This window comes from Megalops cyprinoides, chromosome 19, assembly GCF_013368585.1.
Source record: "Megalops cyprinoides isolate fMegCyp1 chromosome 19, fMegCyp1.pri, whole genome shotgun sequence".
NCBI lineage: Eukaryota > Metazoa > Chordata > Actinopteri > Elopiformes > Megalopidae > Megalops > Megalops cyprinoides.
In genome coordinates this window covers 5,899,103-5,913,939 of record NC_050601.1, presented here as the reverse complement: position 1 = coordinate 5,913,939, position 14,837 = coordinate 5,899,103, and the positions used below count along the sequence as shown (strand labels likewise).

General features: G+C 44.1%; 1 protein-coding gene across 1 annotated transcript; it reads left to right on the top strand.

Moving 5' to 3' along the window:
• Positions 1 to 953: 953 nt before the first annotated feature.
• Positions 954 to 12,439, top strand: LOC118794362 (arf-GAP with dual PH domain-containing protein 1-like). Its single transcript, XM_036552604.1, has 11 exons — positions 954 to 1,442; positions 3,833 to 3,963; positions 4,540 to 4,631; positions 6,336 to 6,418; positions 6,686 to 6,798; positions 7,635 to 7,781; positions 7,884 to 7,967; positions 9,608 to 9,670; positions 10,786 to 10,857; positions 11,870 to 12,101; positions 12,380 to 12,439. The coding sequence occupies exons 1-11, from the start codon at positions 1,352 to 1,354 to the stop codon at positions 12,406 to 12,408; spliced, it is 1,137 nt and encodes a 378-aa protein (XP_036408497.1). The 5' UTR covers positions 954 to 1,351; the 3' UTR covers positions 12,409 to 12,439.
• Positions 12,440 to 14,837: the final 2,398 nt, after the last annotated feature.

Genomic DNA, 14,837 nt, shown 5'->3' with positions numbered 1-14,837 from the left:
TCATGCCCGAGTCCCGACCGAGGTGCAGGTCTGCTGTACACTTCGTTGGCATGGCCAGCGTGATGGCATTCAAGCACTTAGACATCGAATCAACCAGCCAGCCATTTATTTTACTGTTTCATCCATGCGTAAAAAATGTGCTTTATCTTGCACAATTAGCAATGTGGTTACTGCAGATGACGGAAGCCGTACAAGTATTTTATTTTGTTACATTCAAATGGAAGTGCAGTCATAAATTCAACGTATGTGCTTAAAATGTCCAGAAACATGAAACGTGTGATAAGGATGCTTATTTCAAATGTGAACCTCCGGATTATACCTTCTATTTATGGCTGTTTTGTGCACTGCACAGCGTCTACTTTAACCCAGCATTAATTAAACAAATTTAACAGAAGTGTTTCAGATATCCCTAATAACAATTATTTACATACTATTTACAATTATTTTTGCGAACAAATACGCGTTCGTTTACGCGTGCTTGTGTTTCTCACATGAGGTTGAAGAACGAAAAAAAAAAACCTTAGGAAGTAGCCTTCTTTCAAACCTTGCGAATCGAAACGCCGTTTGGTGTCGCACGCGTGCCCCTCTTCCAGTGTCGCGGTTAACGGCTGCCACCTAGCGGAGGAAATTGTATACAGTACTCTGTTCACCTGTCACAATTTGCCCTTAAAATATGGCATTTACCTGTATCATGTTAAGTAGGCCTAGCGGCAATTGTAGCCGTGCACCCTGGATTCAGTGGAAACAGTAAATCTTTTGAATATATATATCGAATGCTACTGTTTAGTCATTTGATGTCGACTGGCACATTATATTCTGTTCGACCTTTGCCAAAATACTACTAATAATACACTTAAGGTGTGATAAGACAATAGGAATGTACAAGGTAATATACTGTACACGATCTGAGCTAGAGAAGTTATTACACAGTTCGGATTTCAATCAGAGGATGGCGCTCTACAGCCGAATGCAAAAATATTATTTGAAAACTATGCGGAACATGTCAACCACAACTGCCTACAGAATACCTCTCCTCTCTAAAACACACCTTCTTCACAGATGAAGATAAAACGGCGCTTTGCCCAGCTCAAACACCGTTTCTCATCTTTTTTTCTGACAGCAAACTTCACAGTGCGTTCGCATCGAGGCACGTTATCTCTGCTCTAAAGTTAACGAGGAACTTGCCTCCTCTGGGTAAAACCGAAACACAGCGTAGCGGTGGAACTCAGCACGTAGTCACTCGGTTTACCTTTGTCGACAATAACCCTTAGGGGTTTGGAGGGGGCACATAAATTATTGTTTCTGTTGCTGCCATTTTCTTTTTCAACTGACTGTCTGAGAAGTGATAGGTATGACCGAGACGAACGAAACCCCCGCTCCTACTTTGAAGGAGATTCGTCAGAAGCCCGGTAACAGCGCCTGCGCAGACTGCGGGGGAGCTGGTAAGTTAACAAAAGCTGTGGAACAACTAGGGAAACTTACTGTAAATGTTAGGCGAGAAATAATTTTCGCTATAGTTCGCTATAGTTCAATTAAGGCAGAGTAGTCAGAGTAGTACTGTGAGGCTAGATAGCTATCGTGTAATATGTGCAGTATCATAAATGTGATTGACAGAATTCTAGTCTTGGTTATCGTAACTGTAGCTTACTGGGCCATCGAAAGCGACAATAAAATGCGCTTCGTTTCTATGGCCCTTTAACCAAGAGGGAAGTTGACATGAATGAGTTAGTGAATGAGTCAACGGTTTAGTGCATTTACACGTGTTGTTGTCAGTATTAACAGATCTCAAAAATGTTTATGATAGTTTCGCAGTGAAGATTGTCTTGGAGCCGTACTGGCTAACAGGACAGAAACAGTACCATGCATGAGACTAGCAAACGCGTAAAAGCATAGCATATTTATCTTTGAATAAAAAGGTATACATAATCCATCGCCATACAAGATTTATGTTGGTAGTTATGAGACCGTAAAATGGGAGAAAATGCAATTCTAATTACCTCATTAACTCAGAGATCCAGTGTGTAATTACTATAATTAAATATGTGTTGTGATTAAGTCGTGAAACTCAGTTTTAGGATGTACCGTTTACTGTATACTTACTTACGCTAACATTATTGCGGCCCAAATGTTCAGCTCTTTACGAACGAGGAGGCTTTGAATTCACTCAGATCGGGGATGACAAAATAAGGGGAAAAAACAGGTATAACTAAAGGGTGAAGGGAAGAGAAGGAGCTGGAAAAGAGGGATGGAGAAACATTAGTATCATCTGGAAAAGAGGGATGGAGAAACATTAGTATCATCTGAATGGACTGACTGACAGAACAAGAGAGAAAGTGGGAAGAGGAAACAGTGAGTAGAAGAAAGAGAGATGAGGAAGGAGGAAAGAGGGAGAAGGAGAGTGGGCCACAGCATGGGAGAGTTTTAGAGAGAGAGACGTGCAGTGTGCTGTAGAAAAATGGGAAATCTCTCAGATGGATGTAGAATGGTATGTGCATTATTGTTGCTGGTGCATTGCTTCCGCACACACACACATGCAAGGAGAAAGGCAGCTGAGACAGATGGAGAAATGGAGAGAGAGAGAGAGAGAGAGTCATTGCTTATTGTTCTCCTCCATTGATAACACAAGTCTTTAAAACAGTCTTTTGACAATTGCGATAAAGGTAAGTGTCTCTTAGCATGTACCAGACATGCTTCAGTGTTACTTTTACTGTGTTTTCCCAAGTTTCCAAGGATTAGCTGTTCTGCTTTTTAATACAACAATACTGACCTCAGATCAGTCTCTGTGATCAGACCTTCCAAGCATGCAAAGTATGCATGTATGGTCTGCAAACTGCTTTTGATCACTTTCAAATCACTTCAATGAAGCTGCCATAATGTAAGATGAACCATAAGCATTGCTACTATAAGCATAAGCTACAATTCCACACACACACACACACACACACACACACACACACACACACACTGACTTATGTGCAGCTTTGGACTACTGCAAGGTGACACGATCTGCAATGCCATCAAACTGGAGTTCATATCAGCCCATGGTATGTTCTCAGAAGGAGAAAATTACCCTGACATTCCAATGATCTGGATACATCTGGATTACCAGGAAATTGCTACTACACCAGAAGCAGCATTCATGCATTTATCTATGCTAGGGCTGTAGAGCCATTTACATAGTTTTGTATCAAGTGGACATGTTTCCCCCGTTACCTTTCTAATTGGTATCTATGGTTTTAATCATCATGCAAGCATATTACTGTTATGATTGTTATGATTAATAGAAATGTTGTTTGCTGCAACGGCGTCCGACTAGTTGTTTTGCTGTCCTTTTTGGGAACTCCTCAGAGAGTCACGTGTTTGAACGGACTCTTCCTGATCCCCATGAGGCGGAGATGAAGCAGATTCGCAGGGTCTCTAAATCATTAGTTCACAGTGAAGGCTTTGGAACACAGCATGATTGAGTCCAAATAAGCCCATTTGCTTAGGCAGCGCTCGGAGGCATGTGGCTGGCACAAAAAAAAGGCACAAACCATCCAGGACTCTACAGGACCCAGGATGGACGGCACAGATTTGGAGGAAGCTGCACATAGCTTTATTTACTGCCCAGTCTTCTTACCAGACGTGACAGTCTTTATCAGTTTCTTTTCTCTCAGCTTCATCCCCATGTTTTGGGTGTGCGTTTCCCCTCACTCCAACTGTACCTCGCCTTGCTTATTTTCTCCTTTTTCTCTTCTCCTCTCTTCTCTTTCCCCACCACATCCCTCTTTTCTTCCACACGTCATCTGTCTGGCTCTCACTCATCCTCTGATTTGTCCTTGCTCTCTCACAGATCCGGATTGGGTGTCCTGCTCTCTGGGAGTGTTCATCTGTTTGACCTGTTCTGGAGTCCACCGGGACCTTCTGGAACTGGGGAAGGTCAAGTCCATAGTGCTCTCCAGCTGGGATGCCTCTGAGGTGCAGGTGGGCCTCTCAGATAAGCATATTTTGCCAAAGCACATTCATATCTCCAATATGCCTCTTGCTCTGTAGCTTTCCAACATCCCTGTGGTTGCATACACCCGCAAGACTTTTACTGTATATCCTAATCAAAACTATGACCCACTTTCTAACTGCAATAAAACACAAAGGAACAGAGAAGTTTTCCACCTCCAAAGTGCTCCTTCTTCCGTAGCTTCCCAGTGTATGCGTGTAGTTTCAATGTGTGTCTGTTGGGAGTAAATGTTCATCATTCATTCTAAAACTCTGGCCCGCTTTGGAAGAGAAGGGGAAAGTCTTCAATGATGAGATCGTAAGAAAACTGGAGACATAATATGCATTTTTCTAACTGGGTTTAATCCATGCTGTTTTTACCTCTGGGTATAGGACTTTGTTGCTACAGTCTTCTAACTGCCAATTAAAGTCAGGGCTCTGAACCAAAAGGTTTCCGTCCTGTGGGATGGGTGGTTAGCATGCAGGCTTGCTTGTTGATCTAAGTACTAATCATTACCCATGTGTCCACATCTTACCATTTCATCTGTTTGATGTTGTTTTTTCCAGTTCCTAGCAGACAATGGGAATGAGGCAGCAAAGGCCAAATATGAAGCTGTAGTTCCTGCATACTACTACAAACCCACACGCACAGACTGCCAGTGAGTGCCTACAGAAATGAGATGATGATGATGATGATTATGATGATGGTTATTATTATTATTATTATTGTTGTTGTTGTTGTTATTATTATTATTTCAATGATAGATGTGATGATGCTGTTTCCCTGTCCCCTAAGTCATATCTTTATATTTTGCCTGGTAGACTCCCCTTATTAAGTATTAAGTCTGAGGTACAATAAGAAACAATGAGAGGAATGTCACATCTTCCCTGTTCTGAAACAGCATTGAAGATCTCACATACTCTAGATGGTTTCTGCTCGCATATAAACCTGTGATTCCTTCCCATATCACTGGTGTTGAAACAGGGAAAGAGAATTCCCCTTTTGAAAAATTCAGTCATGTGAACCCCTGGGTTCAAGCAGAAAACAAGGAAATGCAGGGTCTATTTTCCCATAAGCATTGAACAGGACTGGTCTGCTAACCACATTTAACTGCTTCAGCATTCTTCATAGTCTTCACCTGGAACACGTTCAGTGCAGAGGAATGTACGGTATTGTAGAGGGAACAAAGAACGTATTGGAAAACATCCATTACTGTAACTGTGATAAGATTTAATCAGGATGTGCTGTGAGAGAGCACAGCAAAGTGACTTCAAACCCTTTTGTAATGAGTCAATGCCTATATTACTCTGAGAGGTGCGCACTTTGCTGCTATTTAAGAGCTCATTACTCAGATACAGCTTGGTTTATACTTGCCGGTAATCACTGACAGATTTTTTTTTTTGCGGTGAGAGAGTCAGCTGTAGAATGAAACAATTAATTCTTTCAATGGCAGCCAGACGGGCCTTGTGGCAGAAATGCCTCCCAGAATCGCTGACCTGTGGGTTTTCAGCATTGCATATTTCCCAGATTCATTTCCTTCTTCCAAAAATGCCAGCCAAATAGTGTCATGTATGGCACATTCCTCTATGCAGTTTGTACCTACTCCTCTGTGACTTGTCACTGAATGAGAGTAGGTACTGTGCAGATGCATAGCTACGTTGGCTCCCCTAACAATATTGTAAGCAGCTTTCAACCCTTAGGGATCAGTAATAATGCACTCCTGTCCGAGTTCCTCGGCAACACTTGTCGGCACGGCGATCCAACGCTCCGCTGGGAATTGCGATGGCTGATTATTCCACTTGACCTTCATCGCTCTGCGCGGAAAAAAAGAGGAAGACTATGAATAACAGCAGTAGATTAGCACTTAGCAGTTGTTAATGGGCACTCTGCCTCTCCTGGGATGTGTCAGATGCGTCCTGGCTCTGTTAGAGCAGAAACCAGCATTGTCTGGGTCTGTAGCACTCACAGAGCCATCTAAAGCACAACAGCAGCAAGTGTTAATGTGTATGTGTGTGCTGCTATTTATGTGTGTACGCATATTCATGTGTGTGTGTGTGTGTGTGTGTTTCTGTATGAATGTGTGTGTGTTTGTGTGTATGTATGTATGTATGTATGTGTGTGTGAGTCTGTATGTGTATGCGTGCGTGTATTTGAAAGAGAGAGTCTGTATGTGTTTGTATGTGTGTGTGTTTGTGTGTATGTGTTTGAGTCTGCATATGTATGTATGTGTATGTGTGTGTGAGTTTATATATGTATGTGTTTCATAGTACTAGTTTTACATGGACTCTGTGTGTCTGCTTGTGCAGGTATGTATGTGTTTCACTGTGCTGGGTTTAAAGGATTTGTATGTGTTGGTGTACAGGGTGCTGAAAGAACAGTGGATCAGGGCCAAGTATGAAAGGAAGGAGTTCACAAAGCCCAAAAAGGAGCTGCCTTATGAGGAGAGTGAGTACAAAAGACACAGGCACAGGCCCTCAGCCTGAGGAGGGTTGCCTGTGCCATTAATTTCATTGACCATTGAATTCATGATGCTCATAGGTGAAGACAAAGCACATGAGAGTTAGGCTGAAGCCGAGCTTTAGTCTGTGTACTTGAAGGGCCAGTTCCCTAACGTCTTGGGTTACTCCCAAGATGTGCCGCTATGCTTTGGTTGTATGTCTGTCTGTCTTGTCCTGTGTCTGTCTGACGCCGTGTTGATCTGTGGCCTTACAGGGACGAGAGAGGGCTTTCTCATGAAGATGGGACGGGGCAAAGGCGAGTTTCTCAGCAGGAAGTTCGTCCTCTCGGAGCCGGAGGGAACGCTGAAATACTACGCCAAGCCCGACGTACGTCCGAAATCCCGCGCCTGGCGTTTCCACGCGTTGGCGTACTGCACTGAAAGCCCTCCCGTGTGCTCAAATCCCTCCATTTACTTCCAAATACACTGCTAAGTCACTGTTTACTTGAACAGTTTCCCTGAAAGCTTTCAGACTTGGAAGAGTATTTAGCAACTGTTGAGGGGATTGTTTTGTAATCCCTGATTATGCAGCTGAAGCATTTCTCTGTCTTCTTTCTGTTTCCATTTTGACCGTGGAAAAGCTGGAAATGGGAGCTAACTCAGGTGAAACTCCTAGAATTTCACCTGGAACTCTAGGAGTTCAGGTGCCATACAAAAACTGTATAGCTGCTGTGTGAATGGGCTCTTTGACTCTCTGCCAGAGGAAGAGATGCCAGCTGTATGACTGCACTTCAGTTAATGAGTCCCTCTCAGAGTTTCTCCTTTGTTGCTGTACATTTTACGGCTGTTGCTAAAAGCATAAAAGTGCATTCATTGACATAAGGCAACGTGCCTAAAACCAAGTTTAGATCCTAGGCAGGGTACTGCGTTTGTGCTCAAGTGAAGGTACCTGCATTGCTTTTGAATGGGTGAAATCTGAGCCAAAATGGCTCTCTTGGAAAAAAAAAAAACACCTGCCGAGCAGATGGTAACTAATGTACCTTTCCCTGTCAGTGCTGGAATCATTACGCTAGAGCATCCTCCTTGTTTCACTGTACATACCTTCATAGTTTCAGGGAACACAGTGCATACCCGTATACACAAACAGCTGCTTTGCACGATGTCATTACGATACCCTCTGTGTCGCTCTCACACATTGCTCCGCTGTGGGCTTCGCTGACACAGGCCAAGGAGCCCAAAGCGGTGATCAAGGTGGACACCCTCAACGCCTCCTTCCAGCCGGAGAAGATCGGCAAACCTAACGGGCTGCAGATCAGCTACCTGAAGGACTGCTGCACCAGGAACATCTTTGTCTACCACGAGGATGGAAAGGTGCTCTGGGCCCAGGGGGGGGTGAGGGGCGCTGGTGCAGTCACCGAGTGGTTACTGCTGCACAGCTAACTGTCACCATCGTCTCTTCTCTTGTTTCCACAGGAGATCGTGGACTGGTTCAACGCCATCAGAGCTGTGCAGCTTCACTACCTGAAAGTAGCTTTCCCAGGGGCCAGCGAAGAAGAGGTTTCTGGACAATCTCTCTTGTTCTCTCTTTCTCTTTCTCTTTCTCTTTCGCAAAGTCAAAACCAAATTCAAACTAAGATCCTAATTCAAACTCAAATTAGTCTGATTGGAATGACAATCACAGGGTATTGTATTGCCAAAGCATGTAAATAATTAAACCACACCAATCAGTAATGGGATGGCAGAAACAGTAAAAAAGATAAGAATAATGTTAACAGCCGTAATGACAGTGGTAATAATAGTAACAGGAACAACTTTTTGAGTTGTTACTGACAGTGGTAATAGTGGTGACAGTAACAACTATTTGAGTGATGTAATTCCCATAGCTGCCTTCTCATTGGCCCTCAGGCTGTGGCCTGGCAGCTGCTGGAGCTATGTTTCCCTTGAAAGGGAATACTGATCATTTTTCCTCTGCAGCCTTTTTTTTTTTTTTGGCGGAGGGAGGGATCATTTAGATTTAGCCAAAATCATTTCTCTCTTTCTCTTTTGCGTTCTCTCCCTCTTCTTACTCTCTCTTTCGGGTAGATACGGTAAGGTTGAGGTTTCTTTTGTAACCTCGATAAGTATGTATTGCCCGAAACAAAATGAACTAAAACAGGAACAGAGGGAATGAAGTGATCTTACTTAAAAAAGGTAGATTAGCGTCAGTGATGAGCCATCAAGAGGAGTGAGTCAGCCAGCTTGGGTGACTTACCCCTGGGGTGACCAGCTTGGCCTGGTGGAACATGCCTGCTTTATTTCAGGGAACTTGCTTTTCCTGTTTATTAAACATGTGCGATACATTGCAGCTCTGGGTTGACTTCCCGCGTATTACAATGTGAGCTGTCTGGGCAGCCAGGTCTGCCTGTGTCTGTATGATTTGAGGCATATGCGGCTGCGCACCCAGGTCTGCCTGTATTTGTGTGATTTCAGCTGTTTGCGCAGCCAGGTCAGTCTGTATCTGCTACTGGCAGTGATCAGGCTCTGATCATCGGGTCTATATTTTGTCATTTTTTTTTAATGCCTGTCAAAGTGAACAAGTAATTTGCCATGGTTATCCACTGTTTTACCACTCAATAAGCTTCTCAGCATCTTTTTCCTGTACCTGGCTCAGGTACGGGAGCTAAATACCTGAATTACTGGGTGCTGGTCTGAGGCTGCTCATTGTCAGAGGGGGATGGCGCATAAAGACTCTGGGGCAGCTAATTCAGAGGGCAACTCCAGAGTCTGCTGCTGTCCTGTTTCCACTACACAACTGTTTTGCACAACTGTTCAGCAGACAAAAAAGATGCAAAAAATCCCCTCCACTCAATTTCCTCTTATCTTATGTCCAAATCTCTTCCCGTCTCTACAGCTAGCCTTTTTTAGGGGGAATTACACAGACAGTATTGTACATACTGTCTGTTAAATGACCTGGGTGTTTCCTGGAGTAACAAAGGTTATGCGTCGTGTTTAAGAGGACGGCGGCGGTGCCCCACCTGTAACATTCTGGCTAAAAGCCCTGTTTCCTCACCAGTATCGGCTGACTAAAAAGAGCACACACAGACAGGAAACACAATCCTGAAATTGAAAGAATGCCACAAAAAAAGGAAATAAGAATGCCTCGGTCGGCAGACTGCCAGCGTGTCAGTCAAGTGAGTGTTTATTTGTCTGCGTTCCAGCTGAAGCCCAAACTGACCAGGAACTTCGTGAAAGAGGGATACGTGGAGAAGACAGGCCCGAAGGTAAGCCGTCATCATGGTGAATGACACGCAGCGACACTCCGCAATGCTCAGTGGGCTCATACAGCTACTGTTACACCTCCACAATCCCTGAGGAGAGCGACAAACCTTTGCTCGCATCTGTTTACCTCTCTCAAAAAGGTATCCGATGCCTCGCAGAAAATTCTTCCAGGATTCTTTTTGCGTGAGTAGCTGTCGAGTAGGAAGTGATAAATAACAGGCAATCACAAGGGTTGTTTATTGAGCGGTGGATGATATGTTTATGTACATATACACACATGCACACACACGCACCAAGTATGTTATGAAGGTCTCATTTGCTTTGTCTCCAGTGGCTCCATCACTAAAGAGATGTACCATTGATGGTGTCCTCTCCATTTGGCCCAGTGCACTTTCAGTGCCTGAGCACAGCTAACACGGAACTCGGAATGCCTTGTGCACCACCTTATTTATCCAACTGTTCCACTGTTACCACAGAAACAATGCCATAGATATTTTACCATGACAACTGGACACACTTGCTTGCTGAGAGAGTGCACATCTGTGGTATTGTACTTTGGACAAAAAAAAAGCTGTCATTGAAATGATGATCTCAAATTTCTAACCAGTTGATTTACTTGGCAATTAGTGCTGCTTGTGTCTGATTTTATTTAATGACATGAAGGAGGAGAGCTTGCCAGTCTTGCACATCTCACATGAGAATGACTGATGGCTCTAGTCTTGAGGAGAGAGCACCAAAGTGGTGCCAGTGTGGAAGCGCACTGAGAGGGCCCTGAGTGAGCTGTGAGCCACACTGTCAGCTCACAGCTTCATACTTTTATATCCTATCTGGTCCTGTTCGTTTATCATTTTTTAACCATGTTTTCAAAAGGGGGCTCTTGAAGGTTAGTGATGTTTGTGAAAGCGAGCACGCTAGAAAATCCAGATTTTGAGTGTGTGTGTACGCGCATGTGTGTATGTATGTGTTTGTTGGTGTGCGTGTGTGTGTGTGTGTGTTTTGGTGCATGCTGCCCAACCACTTTGTCCCTTCTTGAGGAGAAATGGTTTGGGGAAGGGGGTTGTGCCCCCCATACTGTGTCTGAAGAGCTCGGCTTACTCCGTTTCTCTCTCTCCAACAGCAAAAGGAAGGTTTCAAGAAGCGCTGGCTCACCTTGGACCAGCGGCGCCTGAGGTACTTCAAAGATCCTCTGGTAAGAGGCGTCCCCGCGGTGCTCTCGAGCCAGAAATCGAAACCATCCTGGTTCAAATACAGAGCGAATAGCTAGCAGCTGTGTGGCAGCAAGGGCAGTACAGTGAGAAAGCACTTACCCTCAGCATCTGGAGAAAGCAGAGAAAGAAGAGAGGTTTCTATCTTTCGGTCTGCTCTGGTGGAGGAGGCTTTACACTGGCTCCTTTTCTCACTCCTCCAGTCTAAAAGACTGCCAAAAGCCAAAACCTGCACTGTAAAATTTCGCTGCATCGCCTGCGTTGAGAGAGGCGCCCGCAAAATTTCGCTGCATCATCGCCTGCGTTGAGAGAGGCGCCCGCAAAATTTCGCTGCATCACCTGCGTAGAGAGAGGTGCCTGCCCTCTGAGTTCATTTAAAGAGAGCGGTAAGCCGTGCAACTAGAGCGTGATGGAAATCCAGAAGCAAGCTGTAATCTGAGATGAGAGGGGATAAAAAAACTGATCAAACAGCCCTCACAAGAGGATTACTGGAGCTGGGGAGTAATCACTATTGTCTTCAGTTACACCCAAATTAATTAAGAGAGTGAGATTGTGATCATGCGGCACCTGTCACACATTGAGCCAAACACAGAGCCTGTTGAACGATGCTCCAAAGCCGGTGGACGGAGGGCAAACTGATAATGTACGCAGGTAACTTTACATGATTCAGCGAGAGGCCACAACACAGTGCTTATACGGGTATGTGCTATAGCTGGAATCTGAACCCACAGCCCTGAGTAACTGCAGTCCCAATCCCACACTCACGGCCTCTCAGCAACACAGTTGTCATCTGGCACGAACCCTTCGAATCACCCCCAGAAAGAAAGAATACAATCTCTGAAACCCAAGGAATGATTGCTTTTACATCTCATCATGTAATACATATATGTCAGATAATGTACTCTTTTGCCACTTTCGGTACAGTATATGTAATGGTATGCGTGTATTTGAGAAATTAATATACTTCAAATAGTATGCATTTCTGCCACTGTGTAGGATGCGTTTGCTAAGGGTGAAGTGTACCTGGGCCACAGGGACCAGGGCTACTCGGCTGCACCTGGCCTGCCCACCGGCATCAACTCCAACGGAGCCTGGGACCACGGCATCACCGTAGTAACGCCAACACGCAACTTCCTGTTCACTTGTGAGTCAGAGAGCGAGCAGCAAGACTGGCTCGGCCACTTCAACAACATCATCAACACCCCGATGACCCCGCAAGAGTACTCCAGTAAGCACCGGCCTGCGTGTGCGTGTGTATGTGAGCGTGTGTGTGTTTGTGTGTGTGTGTGCATGTGTGTATGTGTGCGTGTGCGTGTGTGTTTGTGTGTGTGTGTTTCGGTGTGTGCGTGTGTGCGTGTTTATTTGGCTGATTTCCTGCCCGCTTTTCATTCTGGTATTCTGCATTGTCAGGATTTCACAGACATTGCGTAATTTCTCGGCTTCCACAGCCATCTGTGACGTAGCAACTGCAGCAAGAAAATGACATTTTCCTGCTTGCTTTCACAGTGGAGGCCTCCCTCAACCGCAGACGCTGAGAGACAGAAGCACTGGGACACCCCCCCCCCACAACGGGGCCAAAAAGAAGTCCAGCCCACAGCCCCAAAAAGAACTTGAATTCATTATACTATCTTTGTTTGTTGTCATTGTGTTCTTTGATGTTGGCTTTAGATAGTAATTGAAATAAACACTACCAGTCAGTCTGTAATATTATATGTCAGTAAACATTTTGAATGCATCACTGTTGTTGCAGAACAGAACATAGTCCATACATGCGGAGTGGAATAAGCTCTCTTGGTTGTCCAGGATATAAAATGTATCGTGTAAACACTCCTTTTGATGAAGAGGGGGTATCACAATTACAGCTTGTTCTTTTAAATATTTTGAAACAACAGTCAACAATCAGTGATGCATTCAAACATATGAAATGAAAGACTTTACAGCTGACTTGGTGACTTTACAAAGCAACGCCACCAGTTGCAGTTCTTCAAACAGGGGCATGTGGTTTAGTGTTGAATCATACATTTGTATAAGGGCTCCCCCTAGTGGGCATTGGGGTCTTGGTAACCTCTTAATCCAGGCCTGCAAAATGGACCAAGTTGTCCTGCTGCTGTATTGCCAAAACAAATCTGTCATTCTGCCTGAACTAACATTGTATTTCTTTCTTAAACCCTTCTGTATTGTTTTTTCTATGCTTTGTACTTTCTTTAATGTGAAATAATAAAAAATACTTCCACTGAAATCTTGTTGAAAGAGCATACTGTGAATTTTATTAGATATTCAAAAATAAAAAAGGAAGTCTGTGTCTCCCTGTGTATGCATGCTCTCATTATGTGGCTGAGAGAGAGTTTAACACATCATGTCCACCATCCATGAATACAGTAGAACCAAACAGCTGATATATATAATCTGTAATGTCTTGAGCTGCTTGGAAGAAAACTTCACTTCCTGTTGAAAAGGTGCCTTGGGCGCATTCAATCAAAATACTTTTTCCACGTTTGACATTTTCAGCCTACCTTGGGTTACCCTGAACTGAGCTACCCTGGGTGGATTTTAACACAGCTGTATTGTGTATATGTGTCTGCAAGCATATGAGTTCAGTGCTTCTGGGTTCAGCATGTGTTGACTGTGTGTCAGATATCTGGGCTCTGTATCAAGGTTTCTCTGCAGTGTCCTGAAGAATGCAGATCCTTCCCACCCACATATTGCTCTCCGCTATGAGAAAGACCTGCGTCAGACAAACACTGACTGCAGGGAGAAACATGTGGTCACATGACGTCCTACACCAGGGGTTTTCACCTGGGGGAACTGCTGGGATGCCTCAGAGCTCCTGAATGTTCAGGAAGGCTTATTTAAGTGAAGGGGCACTGGAGAGCTAGAAATAGCGTATGAATCCTGTACTGACGTCAGCGCATCAGAGCCGAACGGTCCAAACCTCTGGGCAGACAGAGAAAAGCAGACTCATGAACCTATTCTCCAGGAAGGAAGTTTGAAAAGGTGAAGTGAGAGCCAAACAGCAGCCTATTAGCCTCTGCAGCAAGCATCTCCAACAGCAAACTTTGAACTTCACAGCTCTAACGGCACAGCTTACGAGCGCATATTTGTACTGACTCATCACCTGATAAATCAAGTCACAGTGCTCTTGAAAGAAAATGTGATTCCTCTCACACAAGAGGCGCAGTTCTGTGGAAGAGCTGCAACGCCAGAATGAGTCCTAACTTTTTTCTTTTTGCCTTTTGCCTGTTTTTGTGAAAGTGGATTCCCATCAGCAATCTTCATTATAGTGTATGTACTTGCTGCAGAAATATCAGTTAGACTACCTAATGAAAGTGCTGTTGATGCACTGGTTAGCTTGACTGTATGAACTCACTCTAAATGTATTGTTGGTCCATGCTGTTGGTGAATGTTAATAATCAAAGTTGCAGACCGTGGATCACAGTGAGAGACAAATACAGACTCGGCCCTGCATTACTGTGAGCGAATGCGTCTTTATTAAGATGTATAGTAACAAATCTGGAATGATTCCACAAGCACAGAAAAGCTGCCAGAACAAGACACCCCTCCTAAGAATGTACCATTAACATACACAACAATTCCTGCCCTTTGCTGCTTTAGTGCCTTGGGCATCAGTAATGATATCTTTGGTTACAATGCATTTTCTGAATTGTTCTACTAATCTCCTGTCCTAGCTACTTAGTTCCTGGTTTAGCCGAACATACTTAATTGCTAAAACATCTGTGCTGAAACCAAGAGCCAGATTCAGCAGAACTGCAAAGCCATTTGTCCTGTAATTTGAACGGGTTTAAGTGTTTCAGTTTGTATATGAGTTCTTCTTTTTTAGCGGCAATGCACAATGTGTTTTTCAGTTGTTCCAGTTAATGAAATATATTGTATAGGAATGAGAAAAGTTAATATTTGCTCTGTTCAAGCAAAAGGACAAACCTTTTTGGAGTTACATTGAATCTGG

What these genes read in the sequence shown, in the direction of transcription:
- LOC118794362 (XM_036552604.1), top strand. Translation starts at nt 1,352, where the DNA reads ATGACCGAGACGAACGAAACCCCCGCTCCTACTTTGAAGGAGATTCGT. An exon ending in TCTACCACGAGGATGGAAAG is followed by an intron (nt 7,782 to 7,883) that starts GTGCTCTGGGCC and finishes TTGTTTCCACAG; the next exon opens with GAGATCGTGGACTGGTTCAA. An exon ending in GACCCCGCAAGAGTACTCCA is followed by an intron (nt 12,102 to 12,379) that starts GTAAGCACCGGC and finishes TTGCTTTCACAG; the next exon opens with TGGAGGCCTCCCTCAACCGC.